The sequence below is a fragment of the Gadus morhua genome, chromosome 15, assembly GCF_902167405.1.
Source record: "Gadus morhua chromosome 15, gadMor3.0, whole genome shotgun sequence".
Classification (NCBI taxonomy): Eukaryota; Metazoa; Chordata; class Actinopteri; order Gadiformes; family Gadidae; genus Gadus; species Gadus morhua.
In genome coordinates this window covers 7,781,142-7,798,641 of record NC_044062.1, presented here as the reverse complement: position 1 = coordinate 7,798,641, position 17,500 = coordinate 7,781,142, and the positions used below count along the sequence as shown (strand labels likewise).

Sequence of the window (17,500 nt, the reverse complement as noted above, 5' to 3'; positions counted from 1 at the left end):
ACTCTGTGATTTATAAAGCAAAGATGCTTAGAGGTGTGCGTACGCAGGGTTTTATAAGTCTGAATATTTTTTTGCTCATGCAAACCTTGGCTTTTGGGCGCACATACACTTTTAGTAACGATTCCACGCACAGTTTTATAAATGAGACCCCAGGACCCTAAACTATGGACGATTATATTATTGAAAGCACTTATTGTATGTTGTACGTCCTGGGACGTAAAAAATAGCACTGAACATTGTGTAGCATCTTATCCTATCTATCTTTGTTGTATACGGGAAATGGGTTAACCTAGAGACTATTAGTGCTTGGCACTTGGTTCTATGAACATCCTTACTGAACCGACAGCGGTATATTGTTTCTCTTTCTTCTGACAAATGTTCTTATTGTAAGTCGCTTTGGATAAAAGCGTCTGCTACATGCCCTCAATGTAAATGTAGATGTATTAGAAATGATAAGGCAAAAGATACATTGCCCTACTGATGCCGATTCCACACAAAAGCACACCTTGGCCCCTGTTGTTTTGTAGTGGAAGTCTGGAGGCTTCTAATACAGCCCTGTCACGGCCCAGGGGCCCAGTCATGGCCCAGGGGCCCAGAGACAAAGACACAGCCAGGACCCCTTAATCTGGCCACTGCTGGTTCCCCGGTTCTGCTGGGAACAGGAACCCAGGCGTGTCATGACCCCACTAGTGAGACATGGATCCTAGTGGAGATTGATCTGGAGGCGTGCAGTGAGGGACTCAGGACGCACAGCGTTACGAGGAGAGAGAACAAGGTTAGATAACCGGAACCACGAAACGTCAGCATGATGGTATCTTTATCATGCCAGCTGCAATACACTGGCGGCACTGCGGTATGCGTCTGTGCTCACAAACGTGTGTGTTTGTGTGTGTGCGTGTGTGTGTTTTTGGGCAGACACGTGTGGGTATGTGCGTGTGCATGTATGTGTACGTGCAACCACTTGTGGGTGTGTGCGCAAACGTGTACTGTGTGTGTGTGTGTGTGTGTGTGTGTGTGTGTGTGTGTGTGTGTGTGTGTGTGTGTGTGTGTGTGTGCGCGTGTCTGTGTGTGCATGCCATGTTTGGACTGGTGATCAGGTCTATTTTGACAGCAGCTGGCTTGACAGCCTGTAATTGGTTTCCTCTTCCATGACTTCCTTTTCTCAAAGTCTCGGCAAAAAGAAAAAAGGGCAATTTTTGGATCCCATCCATTTAAATTCCTGGTGGCTTCAGAGAGAGGAGCTTGGGAATCATCCTCCCCCTGCTCAGTCTGTGAGCGGGCGAGGTCGATCCCCTGCTCATGGGTTCCTGCCTCACTGTCAGGCCATTCAAAGAGACGAATACGTAGCCCAGAGAGGCTGCCAGGGAGATCAATATGAACAGAAAGATAATTATGATAAGCATAATTATAGCAATTTACAACACAAAATCAAAATTTCAAGAGTTTACGAACGTATCATTTTGGTATATTGATTGATTAAGATTTGATATATGACTATTATATATTTTATTTTGCTGGGAAATTGGGTATAATATTAGCAGTTTTCTGATCTGCAATTGTTAGCCATCCTAATTGCTGATTGGTTTCGGCTGCAGCCATTCAAAAGTTTGGTTAGATTTTTTTTGTTTACCCAACTGCATCCAAACAGTTCCTGTCTCAGCAACATGCATGCTGTTATTGGAATATCCAATGTGGCTGTGGCAGTGCTAAAGCTCTCAAGACTCTCTTCAGACCTTGCAGAGAAACAGACACACAGACCCTTCTGCTGGAAGGAAAGCCATCATGTTGTAACTAAACCAGTCCCGTGGAAAAGTGCTCTTCCCTCTGCAGTTATTGCCTGAGGATCAGGTGCCAGGGAAACACTGCTCTGCCCTGGTAATAGCTAGTGCACCGACTCTGTGATGCCGCTCTTAAACTGTTTATTTCTGGTCTCACACTGACTGTATTTTGACTACGACACCGCTGCAGTCCGCCAATCGACTCCCAAGGTTTATTCCGTGGGATAGGTTTTGTGTTCTCAGTTGGTGCTCGTTTCCTGCTCCAACATGTCACACTCGGTCAGTGTATGATTCCATCTAGTCAGAAGATACGGAGTCGTTCATTTCTAGATGTAGCAGTTTTATGTGTCAGCTTTCAAGCTTCTGTTTATTCGTGTCTTGGCAGGAAATGCCTCATATAATTAGATATACCTTCTCTCATAGCCTTATTTCTTTATTGTGGATTATATCTGTTATGTATGCAATGGATAGTCAACAGTATGCACTGTTAATCCCATGCCTTAGGGGGCGCTGTACAGCACCTGTTAAGTGTAACTTGTTACATTGGGTGCTAGTGAATCAGAGTTTAAATGGATATCAATGTCTCAACCTGCGTTCTTGGGTGTCTCAGTTACTGACTAAAGCTATCCTTATATCATATCACAATCATAATATAAATTGGCGAAGAGCAAGATCGGTCCGATCAGAGATCATATCATTGTCCCCATCGGCCCTCAAGCCCAGGTCCGTGGGCAAGAGGAAGGCAAACTTTGGGGATGGCGTAAGTGGAAGTGGAAGTATCAACATGTGCTGAATCGAGTTAAACACGAACCGGAACACGACACTATCTGACTGAACGGTCTGACATCACAAGTCACAATCTATTAGCCGCCCCGCAGGAATGGCGTCTTCCTGTGATTCTTGGCCAACAAAAGGCAGTGTAGTGTTTTTTAAGTTGAAAGTCTTTGGCAAACAGTTTGCAAAGTGACTGGGCTGTCGCTACCATGGTGATGGGTTGGCAAGGGGGTGGCAGTGAGACGTGAATGATGAGAAGGGGGAGACGAAGACAGAAGTGTGGGTTGGATCAGACTGATGCCTATCGTCTGTCCCGGTCTGCCTCTCTCTCCCTCTCCCTCTCCCTCTGCCTGTGTTTCTCTCTCCCCTCTCTCTCTCTCTCTCTCTCTCTCTCTCTCTCTCTCTCTCTCTCTCTCTCTCTCTCTCTACGCGACTCCGACGCGGCCGGGCTGCGGCGTGCGGCGGGAGCATTAGCCCTCTGGCGGCGCGCGGCGGCTGTCAGCGACTCGATAGCTGTCACGCTAACACCCCCAGTGCTATCATCAGAGCACTTATGGGGCCGTCACTCACCTGCGGGAGAGGGGGAGGGGGGCAGGGCCACGTCAAGGGGAAAGAGTGTGTGCCAAGAGCGAGATATGTAGAACTCGGCGACAAACAGACCTTCACAAGGGAGGGGCGGAGCTTGTTGTGTGTGTGTGTGTGTGTGGGGGTCTTAGTGTGTGTGGGGGTGGGGGGGGGGGGGGGGGGTCTGGGGTAAGGGGGGTTGTAACGGACTGATGTAAAATGGACAATGTACCTGTTAGTAAGAGGGGGAGGGCAGTCAGTAATGGGGGGAGGGGGGGGCAGTAAGGTTCAGAGAGGTTTCTGGATGCTGAGGCCCGCTTTATGTTCGATTAGCTCTGTGACGACTCGCCTCAAAGGAGCCATTTGGAGTTTTTGTGGGAAACATTGATCTAGCAGCCAGGATAAACTTCATGGCGGGACTTTTAATAAGAGAGGGGGAGAGGAACTGTGAGATCGCTCCACTCCACTGAGAAACAATCCACAGTTTGAGCGTGTGAAAGTGTGTGAGGGTTTTAAACATTGATAATCCTTCTATGTCTGTAATCCTCTACACACGGTGAACATACAAGCATGCATGGTGCTGCTGGATTTGGTCTGATTCAGGAGTGAAATGGACTCTTTATTGCATCTTGGTCTTAATCCAGTGTGTGTTCACACAGTCCACTTCCAAGAGGACAATCCGTGGAGAAACGCTACACGGTGTTAGAGGTTTTTTGTCTAGTGGACAGGACTCACCAAATTGCATTCTGGTCATGGACCTTAATGGTGTGATGACAGCGCATTGCAACGCTGTCTTCTTCTTATTGGATTTTGGTGCTGAAAAGCTTTCTAGGCAGCGGCACGGTGTCAGAACCTGTGGGGATTTCATGTTGTGTTTCTTCTGTCTCGTCTCAGACGAGAGGGCCGTGATCGTGGTACCAAAGCAGAATGTCTGGAGTCTGGATGAGGGGCTTGCAATGGGGTCAGCGTGTGCATGCACACACAGGCTAAGTGTTACCGCCCACAGCGGACTGTATTATGGTCCCCATCTTACAGCCCGGTCGGGTCACCTTCCCTTCCCCTGTTCCCTTGGAAGTGGCAAACACTCTAAAGATAGCAATCTTTCTATAAGGTTGTAGTATATACTGTTGGTGGAAAAAAAAACACACAAGGTGCACTAAAGGTCCGTTTGATGGACTAGGTCTGTAGCACAGGAAGGACATTAAGTAGTACAATCACTGCTATGGTGGCTGCTGCTGCTGCTGCACCAAAGCGGTGTGTGTGTGTGTGTGTGTGTGTGTGTGTGTGTGTGTGTGTGTGTGTGTGTGCGTGTGCGTGTGTGACCAAGTGTGTGCGTGTCTTTATATGTATGTCTGTGAGCAAGTGTAGGTGTATTTTTATGTGTGTGTGTTTGTGTGTATTTTTTATTTTGAGTGTTAATATTTGCTGTCCTATTTTCTGATTCTCACAGCATCATGTGAGTAAAAAGCACAAATGTGTTGGCGTGTTTCGGTTGATCAAATCAACACCTCGGGTGGGGAAGTATGGTTTTACAAGGTGGCCATATGATGCGCTCCTATAAATGACAATCCCCGGAAACATCCATGAAACGTTGCTGATGGATAATGTTGTGCAGCTGTTTTTGTTCCGGGGTGTATTTTCAGAATATATGCAAATGTGTGCAGACACTCTCAGACAAAAACTCACGTAAGCACACACTCACACACACAGCACACACACACACACACAGCACACAAACCCAGGCATCATAAATTACATCAAAAGTCTGACAGAAAACGAAATGAAAGACATTAAAAACGGCTTTGTGTTTTTCCCGCACAGGCAACAGACGGAGACATTGGTACATTTGGAACAGTGCATTACTTCTTCAACGAAGAACCAGACCAGTAAGAAACCCACACCTCACACACGCGCACGCGCGCGCGCACGCGCGCACGCGCGCACACACGCACACGCACACACAAAGTGTGTATCGTCCTTACAACAATATATCATAAAATCACAATGGTGGCGGAAGTTCTGATGCACAGAAACTTTTTGTTTCCTCTTCTTGCTGTTGTTGTTCTTTCTGTTTCAAGACTGCATCTCTGCCTGTGAAAAGAACCCATTCTCTATCTCTTTCTTCTCTATTGTATCACTTAGCTGTTAATTCATTTGACGAATGTTATGCATTGGAATGATTCTTGCACTTTAAATCTTCAGTGTTGAAGGCACTTATTGTAAGTTGCTTTGGACTAAAGCGTCAGCTGAAAGATGTAATGTAATATTGTGGGGGTGGAATAGTGTCCTAGCTGGGGGGTTCCACACCAAACCCGTACCCAAAGGGGCTGCGTTATATATTTCTGCCCCCATCAGTGTTAAGTATCCATCTATGAGCCACTATGGAACTTAATTGCTAAATCTATGGCCAAAACTCATCAATATTCGGTCCTTTATAAGGTATTAATTTAATAGAACTGTCACCAAGAACCTCACAAAATAGATCATATGAAGATGATGAACTAGCCGCTGTTAACCAAGCCGATCGAATAAAAGATTCATCGCTCGACCCGACATTACGAACCAAGGCTACAAGCCGATGCTACAAACCAACGCTACAAGTCGACCCTACATACTGACCTTACAAACCGACGCTACTAAACGACGCTGCAAACCGACGCTGCAAACCGACGCGTCAAACCAACGCTACAAACCCGACTTTATAAACCGGCGCTACAAACCGACGGCACAAACTGATGCTGCAAACCGACTCTACAAACCGATGCTGCAAACCGACTCTACGAACCGAATAAAAGCTGACGCTACAAACCGACGCTACTAAGTAACGCTACAAACTGATTTTACAAACCCATAAACCAACTCTACAAACCGACAAACTGACACTGCAAACCGCCGCCTCAGACCTCGGTTCGCCTCCCTCTCCTCGCAGGTTCTCCCTGGACTCGCGGACGGGCTGGGTGGGCCTGCGGGCCGGCCTGGACTACGAGCTGATGCGGCGCTTCACGGTGACGGTGCTTGCCCGGGACGGCGGCGGCGAGGAGACCACGGGCCGGCTGCGCATCAACGTGCTGGACGTCAACGACAACGCGCCGCTGTTCCAGAAGGAGGCGTACCTGGGTATGCTGCGGGAGAATGAGCAGGGCCCGCAGTACGTGGCCCGTGTCAGGGTGAGTTGACCGATGGGACCCCCTTGTCTCCCCCTGGGTGGGCTTGGTGTCCTGCACTTGACCGTGTTTCCGTGTTTCCATTCATCCATTTTATGTTATGAATTATCGCTTTAGAGAAGGCAAATGATTTCTCAAAATATATTTTGTACTGCTTGCTTGAGTTGTTTTTTTGCCAGTTAACAGTTAATGCGATAAATGGGAGATGGAATTACTTTGGCTGGATAAGTTCTTTGGTAGAGACCCTCACACTCACACGACTTATCAGCTGGATCTCCACTGATATTCCCAAAATGCTCCAAAACATGACTGATCAGCTGGGTCTTCCCTGATATTCCCATAACGCTCCGAAGCATGCCTAGGGGGCTGGGACTTCTGGATGTTTCCATAATGCTCCATGGCATGACTGATCAGCTGGGTCTTCCCGGATATTTCCATAACGTACCGTAACATGACCGATCCGCTGGGTCCTCCCTGATATCCCTATAACGCTGCATAACATGGCTGTCTGGACCGGTGAGGAGAACAGACATTCCCCTGTCCCCTCCATGAAAATAATCTCTCTCTTGGTTTGTATGCACAGGGACGGGAATAAAAGGTTTGTGGTGGCCTTTTGGGGAGGGTGGTGAGGTTGAAGTTCCGTGTTTGTGATTAAGTCAGCATATCCTATTAACTTTTACTCCAGCCTCGTTAGACCGTAGCACTAGGCTCAGAGAAACCAACACCCACACTAACCCGCACTCACATACACAGGTACACACAGACACACACTGACCTCAGACAATGACCTTACACACACACACACACACACACACACACACACACACACACACACACACACACACACACACACACACACACACACACACACACACACACACACACACACACACCCTTACTGCAGCCTGAGAGGAGGGAAGCCTGCCTTCATGTCAGCAATTTATTGCGCAACCCACCCGACATGAATGAATGCATGGATTCACAAACACACACACCCACAAACACACACACACAAACACACAAACACTAAAACGCCAAAACAATCCAACATAAAAAAACAATGAGGGAGAGAGAGAGAAGGAGCCAGACAGTGGACAGTGAAGAGTCGTGACGCTCACTGCTGTTAGCTGCTCTCTTCTCCTGAACAATAGAGGGGAGAAGTTAGAGCCGCCCGCTATCACCCAGGGCCTCACACCTGTGTCTGCGTCCCCCATCCCCATCCAAGTCCCCGGCCCCATACCAAAGTCCCGGTCTTAGACCCCTACCACGGCCACAACCACGCCCCCGACCTCGTGTGTGGAAGCTGGGGACAGGCGGGCAGCTTCCACACACGTGGTCGGGCACCTCAGCCCCCAGCCTGCCCTCGCTGTATCCTCCCCGTGGAGCGGCCGCTTAGCAGCCGTGCGTCGGAGGGGCGCTCCAATTAAACGGGCAAGACGGCGAGGGAAGGGGAGGAGGATGAAAGCCGGGCGAACTTGGAACACTTTGGCGGAGGACGACAAACAACAGCTCCTGCTTACTCAACAGTTTGGAAGCGAATCAAAGAAGAGCAGGGAGGAATCAGGAGGACTGCGTGGCGTGTGTGTGTGGAGGAGATATTCAAGAGAACGTCTCTCTGACAGCTGTCCAGTGTCTAATGATGCCAGTGAAGCAACCCACCCCCCCCACGCAGGCAGGCAGAGCCGCGTCGTCTCCGCGGCGACTGCCAGCTCGCTCATGACGAAGGGAGAGAGTTGACGCCCGGCCGGTGTTGACGGCGTTGTTGTTGTTGTGTTGGTCGCCGTCGTCTTGGCGGATTAGTGCGGTAATGTGTGATTTGGGCTGTCCTCTGTTTGCTTGGCTTGTCTCGGCTCCGCTGGTGTTCGTCCAATGTTGACGCCCACGCTGCTAATAGCCAGAATTAGCTTTAATCTGCGCAACAACATGTCGACGCTGAGTGAAGGCTTCCTGGCCGGGACGCCGGGACACACAGGGTCCCCCGCCTGCGCGAGTAAACACACACACGCACACGCACACACACACACACGCAGACACGCACAAACACACACGTGTACAAGCTCACGCAAGCACACAATCACACAGACACACACATACGCACGAGCGCACACACACACACGTACGCACGCATGCGCTTGCACGCATGCATGTACACGCACACAGACACACACACTCACACAAACACACACACACACACATACACACTCACACACACACACACACACACACACACACACAAACACACACACACACATACACACGCACACGCGCGCACACACTCACACACACACACACACACACACACACACACACACACACGCACACACTCGCACACACTCACACACACACACGTTGCATGCGCGCGCGTGGATAAAGACATGTTTAAACAGACACACGACCGGTCCCATGTGGTGCAAACAACACATCGACGAACGAACGCACAAACGCACGCACAAACGCACAGCGCCACTGTCTCCCGGAGCATCTGTTTTGCCACGCCGTCCGCCTGTCATCCCCCCCCCCAGCCCTCTCCTCTCACAGCGGGCTTGGCTGGTGTCACCGGGGTGTCAGCGAGGCATATGTTTTTAGAAGCACTCGTATTCCTTTCACTTTTCTTTCCAAAAGTACCTCTAACCCAACCCCACCCACCTACCTTCCTCGCCTCCCCTCCCCTCCCTCCCTCCCCTCACTCACTCCCTCCCTCCTTCCCCCTCCTCCCTCCTCCCTCCCCCTCTCCTCCCTCACTTTCCCCCCCCCTCCTCCCTCTCTCCGACCTCCTTCCCTCTTCCTCCCTCTCTCCCTCCCTCCCCCTCTCTCCCCTCCCTCCCCAGGCTACAGACGAGGACTCTCCGCCCAACAACCACCTCACCTACACCATCACCTCCGCCTCCGCCTTCCCCGAGTACTTTGACATCCTGATGCAGGAGGGCTACGCAGGTAAGGGTCCTCTCTGCTGGGTGGACCCCCCCCAGGAGTCCAGACATGTCGACACTTATTCACACACAGGCGGAGAACGTTAGTAAAGCGTCTGACAGGTTGGTCATCAGCAGCACGGGGCACAGGAGGTAGAGCGGGTTGGCTGGTAACCGGAAGGTTGCTTGTTCGATCCCCGGCCCCTCCTAGCTGAGTGCCGAGGCGTCCCTGAGCAAGACGCCTCCCCCTGACTGCGCCCGACGAGCTGGCTGACGCCTTGCGTGGCTGACAGCGGCGTCGGTGTGTGAATGTGTGCATGAATGGGTGGATATAAAGTCATATTGAAAAGTGATTTGAGTGGCCACGGGTTAGAAAAGCGCTGTATAAATGCAGTCAGTTTACCATTGTCACCCAAGGTGGCTGTACCTACAAACACCTCCCCTTATCCTTGTGGCATTACTCTTTTACAGGGATGTTAATAAGCACAACTTTACTTACGAATGCCGGCAAGCATATGCAGCGTGGGCGGTTGGATTAAACTCTGAGCTCTTTGTTCGTCTTTATGTTTTTATGGTTGTTTATTTGGTGTATTTTCTAAAAGTGAGGATAGGATTCACGCCAGCTGTTGTTGTCGCTGACCCGGCGTTTGTCCGGTCGTCCCATGCGATGCGGCAACCCATTAGACTCCAACCACCTGCGGTTCAGATGTGATCCAGAAAGCATGCTAATGACGTGTGTTAAGGGGCTTTAGCGCTCAGAGCTCACACTGCAGCGACCGCGTATGTTTATTCATCTGTCTCTCTTTCTGTGTTCTCTCCATGCTTGCTCTCTCTCTCTCTCTCTCTCTCTCTCTCTCTCTCTCTCTCTCTCTCTCTCTCTCTGTCTCTGTCCGCCTCCTGTCTCACTGTCTCTCCTCCACGTCTCTGTCTGCCTACCTACCTACCTGTCTGTCTGTCGTCCCCCCACAGTGATCAGCGTGAACAGCCCCCTGGACTATGAGCGGGTCCCGGCGGGGCGGATCCACCTGACGGTGATGGCCCGGGACGGGGGCAGCCCGGCCCTCAACAGCAGCGTGGCCGTCACCCTGGAGCTGTTTGTGAGTACACACACCTCCTCCACGACTCTGCATGGCAGTGTGTTAAAGGCTCCTTCAGGGATGGGGTCGTTTTTTGCTAACTTCCTGTCCGTTTATTCCCGTCCGTGAGCAGTCCCCTCCCTCCTCCTCCCCACGTCACACGATATGATTGGTTATATTTATGTACATCAAGTATGGCACCCATTGTACTCCTGATCATCCCTAGAAGGAGAGATCCCCCACTCTGCGTGCAGTCTCAACATTTCTTATTCACTAATTAAGTTTTCTTAACCTATACGGGCCAAGGGTCAGGGGGGTGTCATAAACATACGGCCTGTTAAACCCCTTGAGAATACGGGCTTTGCAAATACAATTGAATTGAATTGAATGACGGGACTCTGGTCTCTAATTCCTGGAGGCTGTCTTGCATTCTCTCTTTATTAGTCACTTTTTTCTTCCTTGCCGTGTCTGGTTGTGTAAGCCATGCCTGGGAGCTCTGGGATCGGTAGCCTTCATCCGTTCCGCCATTGATAGGCAACGCTGTTATCCTGCGGCCTGGCCGTGAACTCGCAGGGAGGAACCGCCCCCTTGTGGAGTTCTCTCTCCTGATTGGATGAAGTGGGAACGGGATACCGAAACGCAGGGGGGAACCGCCTCTTTGTGGAGTTCTCTCTCCCGATTGGATAAAGTGGATACCAGGAATCAAACATCGGTTAACTGCAGTGCTGAAAGACTGGGAAACCAGTCATGGCTGTCGGAATATGGAGCTATTTAACAATTATCGGAACGGAAGTGTAATATATACGATAGTCCGATTTCTGAAGATGGTACTTTCACGGATGGCCGCTCCATCTATATCCTCCAAAAGAGGCTGAATGTGTGAAATATAGACGTATATACAATGTACCCAACGCTGTGCTGGCCAGAGGAACTTTGGGCTGCGGCAGACATAGAGAGAGTGAAAGGGGATGAGGAAGTCACGGTGCGATGCAGACGCCTACAGCGAGAGATCGACACAGATCTACAGTCTCTCTCTCTCTCTCTCTCTCTCTCTCTCTCTCTCTCTCTCTCTCTCTCTCTCTCTCTCTCTCTCTCTCTCTCTCTCTCTCTAGCTCTCTCTCTCTCTAGCTCTCTCTCTCTCTAGCTCTCGATTCTCTGTTGTCCCCCTCCTCCCCTGAATGTCGTGACTCACACCACAGGGGTTTATCAGTAGCTGGCAGTTACTGCAAGCACACGCACACACACAGACACACACACGTACATACATACACAGCCACACACAATGCTGTGCTCCCTGACTGCCACCCAGTCGTGATAGATAGTGCAGCCAGTGACAGTTTTAGCATTTCTTACAGCTCCCACAGCAGGGGGTGGGGGCTCTCCATAAATAGCAACACAATTGAATGGGGTTTGTATGAAATAGGCTAAATGAATAAAGAGGGCTTCATTTCGTTTTTCCTTAACTTGATGTGGCAGTCAGTGTGACATCACATCCTGTTTCAGTGTGCAGTCACTTCTTTAAGTCACGCCACGGCTTCTGGCTGTTGTTTCAAATTAAAGACAGGGGAGATTAAATTGCCGCACGTGTTTTTCTTCTCGAACCCGCTTTGATATATGGATGCGTGGCGTTCTTGGATACAGCCACGTGACGCAAACACTCTCCAATTCACTTGAGTGAGATGTCTTTTGCGGTGTATTGCAGTTTGGGTATAATTGTTACGCAGACACAACTTTTTCATGCCTCATTATCGAGTTTGTCGTGCTGGTTCTGGAACAATGCTGGAGGGGGGCACTCCATCATGTCGTTATCTCTAAATCGGGTGTTCTTCTTCATAGGGAAGGGACACAGACCTTTATTTTGCTGTAAAGTGCTCCCGTCCAAACCACCCTCACCACTAATATTAAAATGCTTCTCGAATTGTCGTTTTGTGCTTTTTGTTCCCTCTCAGGATGAAAATGACAACCCACCTACATTCAGCCTGCCTTCCTACATTGTCAAAATCTCGGAAAACATTATCGCAGGTAGGTTTTGTGTCTGTTGTGTGTTGAGCGTTGGCGACACAATGGCACAAAGGATGTTCCCGTCTTCCTAAATCAACACAAAAAAAAAGACCCCATCACAAAAAAAGAAAACTCACACAATCGTTCTCCCCGTACATCAAGTTTAGTCTCAGCCCTCCCATTCAGTCGCCTCCCCTCTGAATGGTCCTCCCATTAACATATTTTCCAGTTCTTTTCTCTCTCTCCGGCCACTTGTGTTATTATTTCCCTCTAATGCAAATCTCTTACCTTTTCCCCTCCTCTTGCATTGTGTTTTAAGTGTTTAGTGAGAGTGCAGTAAATTGACAATTCAGGGGCAGAATCGCCGACTTCTAAATTCATTCCTCATGCATGCATTCAGGAGGGTCTTTTATCTCAAACAATAGATTAGTTTCCAATCGCTGCGGGGAAATGAGATATTTGACTGTCCTCCTCCCCGCCTTTTCTCTCTCTCTCACTCTCGATCCCTCTCTCTCTGTCTCTCAATCCCTCCCCTCTCCCTCCCCTCTCTCTCTCGTTCTCCATCTCGCTCCTTATCTCTGTCTCTCCCCAGTCCCTCTCCATCTCTCACTATCTCTCTCTCTCTCTCTCTCTCTCTCTCTCTCTCTCTCTCTCTCTCTCTCTCTCTCTCTCTCTCCCTTTCTCAGTCAGACAGGCCAGTTTGTGTGACTGTGATTGGAGTGGCGAGCACTTTGCTGCTGCGGAGGCTGGCTCTAGTGCCGTGGCAGAGGCCCAGAGGCCCGGGGTACTTGATAGCCGAGGCTTGTTCTGGGGCTGAGGTGTGGTGTTGGGGCCGGGGGAGTCTGGTGGGGACACGCTCCAGGCTAGCCCTGAGGCAGGCTGGCCTCCTCCTCCTCCTCCTCCTCCTCCTCCTCCACTCTCTGCCTTGAGTATTGATCAGGACTCAGGCCAGATATGAGCTATTCCAAACAGGCCAATAATCCGCTAATCCATAAACCCACACACTGCCACGTGGCTGAGGCTAGGTAACGGTACGCGGGGGCGTTGACAAATCTATCTCTCTCTCTCTCTCTCTTTCTCTCTCTCTCTCTCTCTCTCTCTCTCTCTCTCTCCCTCTCTCCCTAACTCTCGCACTCTCTCTCTCTCTCTCTCTCTCTCTCTCTCTCTCTCTCTCTCTCTCTCTCTCTCTCTCTCTCTCTCTCTCTCTTTCTCTCTCTCTCTCAGTTCTCTCAGTTCTCTCAGTTTAATTATGTTATGATTCAGCTTCTGCCTCGTTCCTCCTCCTTACCTTTGCCTTTTATCCACTTGCTCACTTTCTCTTTTTCCTTCCCCTTGACTTGATTCACAATGTATTTCTCTCACAGTCCCCAAGTCTCTCTCTCTCTCTCTCTCTCTCTCTCTCTCTCTCTCTCTCTCTCTCTCTCTCTCTCTCTCTCTCTCTCTCTCTCTCCTCCTCCCTTCTCTCTCTCTCTCCCTGTCCCTCTCTCTTTCCGCCTCCCTCAAACGTGTGTGATTTTGATCCCTCCTCCACCTCTCTCGCCCCTCTCTCGCCCCTCTCTCGCCCCTCTCCCAGGGGCGACGGTGCTGTTCGTGAATGCCACTGATTTGGACGCCTCCCGGGAGTTTGGCCAAGCCTCCCTCATCTACTCCCTGGAGGGCTCCTCCCAGTTCCGCCTCAACTCGCGCTCAGGTGTGTGTGGGTGGTTGTGTTGTGTGGCGTGTTCATGAACGCGTGTGTATGTGTGTGTATTTTTGTGTGTGCCTGCTTTTGCATATGGGTGTGTATGTGGGTTGTGTGGGTATGTATGTGTGCGTGTGTGTGTGTGTGTGTCTGTCTGCATGTGCGCGTTTATGCGTGTGTGTGTGTGTGTGTGTGTGTGTGTGTGTCTGAGTTGGGGTGTGCGTGTGTGTCTGTCTGCATCTTAAAGCGTGTGTGTGAGTGTAGGTATGTGAATGTGTGTTTGTCTCTGCGTGTGCACGTTCATGGCCGTGCTTTTGTGTGTGTGTGTGCGTCTGCGTGAGTGCGCGTTCACATGCTGTATGTGTGGGCGTCTGCGTCTGTGTGTATCTCCTCATGTCTTCGGCCCCTGTATTAACACGGTGACCCCGGGGTGTGGCGGTGGGGTCGGCCTGTAGGGGAGATCACCACGACAGCCATGCTAGACCGGGAGCTGAAGGCCGAGTACATCCTGATCGTCCGCGCCGTGGACGGGGGTGTGGGCCCGCAGCAGAAGACGGGCATCGCCACGGTAACGCCTCCATCACCCCCTCCATCGCCGCTGTCTGCCACGGCCCATCAGCCTCTCACTCCTTTCAAGCTATAGCTCTTTTTCTATTTTTTTATTTTTTAATCAAGTTGCAAAAATACATAACACCATAAACAGACAGACAAGAAAAAAATATTAAAATAAAAACAATGGGTGACACTGATAGTCAAAAGGACCTTACAAGATGCTCGTTGTTTTATTTTGCTTTATCTTGGAATAATTATCTAGCCGGAATATTCATCGTTTTATTTACATATTTTAGCGGTGAGCTTTTTGTTAAATGTCGCAGAGCGTACTTTGTCTGATGAAGTACTCTTTCTATATCGGGAACGCTTCATGAGACCCCAGACGGTGATGTTGTGGGCTAACGTTGTTCCGTGTTCCAGGTGAACATCACCATCCTGGACATCAACGACAACGCCCCCGGCTGGAGCGACGAGCCATACCACGCCAACGTGGTGGAGATGAGTCCCATGGACACGGACGTCCTGTCGGTGAGGCCTGCCCCTCACTCGCCTGAGCTGCATGACAGCAGCTAGCTTTAGATTTAGATTTAGATTTAGGGCATTTTGCAAAACACTTTGCTGCAAAGCTACTTACATTTGAGGCTGAGAACAATCAAGCACACAAAGAACATGTAGGTAGCCACAAAAGAAAAATACCCAACCAAATAATTTAAACACTGGTAAACAATCGCCATTGATTTGCATTTACATTCTGGGTGTATAGCAGACCCTTTTATCCAAGGCGACTTACAATAAGGATATTTGTCAGAACTATGAGAAACAATAATGTAACGCTGTCGGTACAGTAAGGATGTTCATAGAACCAAGTGCCAAGCAGTAGCAATCGATAGGTTAACCCATTCCCCGTATAGGCAAGGCAAGGCAAGGCAACTTTATTTATATATACAACAAAGATAGCTAGGATGCGATGGATGCTAAGTATTATTTTTAAGTGGCAGGATGTACACAACACACAATAATTGTGTACATTTAGTGCCAGGACGTACAATATACAATAAGTGCGTAAGAGGGTTGTGTGTGTGTGTGTGTGGGGGGGGGGGGGGGCTATGCCTAGCCATGTAGCTAGGCTTGGTGCGCTCATGACAAAGGCAACATGCCTCCTAGATTCTCATCCCTTTACACTCTCTCATCGCACGTGTTCATGTCCCCTGTGCCTTCATTGTCCTGTTTTGTAAAGCCACAACAAAAAGATGACAGAACCATCTTGGTGCAGTGTTCTGTTGTTTGCTTGCCGTGTTTCAGGAAAATAGACAGAAACTTTCCCCAAAATCTATTTAAATGGAAATAAGATTTCTGCAACCCACAAACAAGGTGGACGGAACACCAGCATAGTTCATGAACGTTTTTTTGCCCCAGGCATTAATTTATCCAAAGTTTTATCTGATGTTCGCCTAGCAACCAATATTTGTGATACTACTTTTGAATCTCTGTGTTGTGAAAAGTTATTCGGGCTTTCTTTCTGCCAAAAAACAACAACAATGCCAGTGCGTGATTTTTCGGCAGATTTTTGGTAATTATCTACTCCTACAGTTTAAGGTATTTACATCCAACCAATACCAAAAAGACGGCCATTCATCAATGCCGTGCGGAACTAGTTTCAGAGACCAACCCAAGAAGACTTTTCTTTAAATAATATTTTCAATATTAATATTTAATATCGAAAGTGAATGGGGCAAAAAATTAAAATCAACCACTCCAAACCTGGACTAAAATCTTGTTTTGAAAACGCACATACGGCGACATATCTAGTTTTGAAAATGCTTCTGCCATAGACCGTTGGTCCACAGTGTAGCTCAGCCAGTTTAAACATTGAGAATATCCAAAGGTTAATCCCGGGTAGAGCCCAGATCAGGAAGAGCCCGTGGACTTACCAACTTGATCCGCACACAGTATCCTACCCCGAGATAGAGGGGTGTGAGCATTAAGGCATAGGTCATCAGAGAGTACATGTTATCATACTATATCTCCCAGCTCTGTCATTGTCCTGCTGGTGTCTTTGACGATGGGGGTGTTGTTAATTAAACACCGACTGGTCCATTAATTAAAGAAGCGGCAGCGAGTGTAATTAAGGGGGTCCGACTGCTAATTAAATCGCAGCCCACAGTGACACACACAGCAAATCATTCTGGGCACGGCCCAGGGGTAAACAAGGAGTTTGTCCCGCAGTATTAGAAGGAGAGACGGAAAGTGGGGGAAAACATTCCGGAACAAAATGTTCAGGCACATTTTCTCTTGGAACTTTCTGGTTATTTTCCATGGCCTTTCGTCACAGTGCGTCCACTGACGCAGTGAACGAGTCGGACGGAGGGAGGACCCCCTCCCTGCCTCCCCACCCTCTCTTTTCATAAACCAAAACACGCAGACCTTCGCGGTTCTTTTTTCGCATGCGAACCCTCTGGCCTGGGCCCTGGCGTTTCCATGGCAACAGACCCCCCCCCCCCACCCCCGCGGAGCCCTTGGCGGCGGAGGTATCCAGCGAGGGCTGATGAATTTTTTGGGGGTCTTAGTGCGGCCGGTGGCGAGGGAGGTTCAGCTCCTCCGGTATCCTCCCCCCCGGCTGCCTCCCCCCCCCCCCCCTCCCGCCCCCCCCTGCGGTCTCACCTCAGTCATCCCCTGCGGCTCCACTCAGTGCTCCCTGAGCCGGCGCTAATATCTAACAGCCTGCCAATGAATACGCTTGCCCCCATCTGAGTCCCTAGCCATCTCCCCCTCGGCCCCCCGAGAGTCCGGCACGCCCAGCGCACGGGGGGGGGGGGGGGGCTAGGGGACGGACGGACCGGGGGTGTCGCCTGCGAGACGTGCCTGCCGACGTGTGGACGTGAGTGCCTTATCGCCGGTTCTTAATAATCAAAGGCCCGGGAAAGCTTTTCTTTCTTTAATGACCAATTAACTTGTTTCCAGCGGTTCTCGCCAGCGCGCTAAATAATGGATCGGCTCTTTA

At 49.8% G+C, this 17,500-nt stretch overlaps 1 protein-coding gene across 1 annotated transcript in view; it reads left to right on the top strand.

The window, feature by feature from the left end:
- The window catches only part of cdh23 (cadherin-related 23), a 182,591-nt gene that overhangs the window by 102,760 nt on the left and 62,331 nt on the right, over window positions 1-17,500 (top strand). The window contains exons 14-21 of the mRNA XM_030378309.1: window positions 4,938-5,002; window positions 6,046-6,283; window positions 9,109-9,214; window positions 10,159-10,286; window positions 12,215-12,287; window positions 13,840-13,956; window positions 14,403-14,515; window positions 14,920-15,027. Coding sequence (XP_030234169.1) covers window positions 4,938-5,002; window positions 6,046-6,283; window positions 9,109-9,214; window positions 10,159-10,286; window positions 12,215-12,287; window positions 13,840-13,956; window positions 14,403-14,515; window positions 14,920-15,027 — 948 coding nt within the window. The remainder of the gene's footprint in view (window positions 1-4,937; window positions 5,003-6,045; window positions 6,284-9,108; window positions 9,215-10,158; window positions 10,287-12,214; window positions 12,288-13,839; window positions 13,957-14,402; window positions 14,516-14,919; window positions 15,028-17,500) is intronic.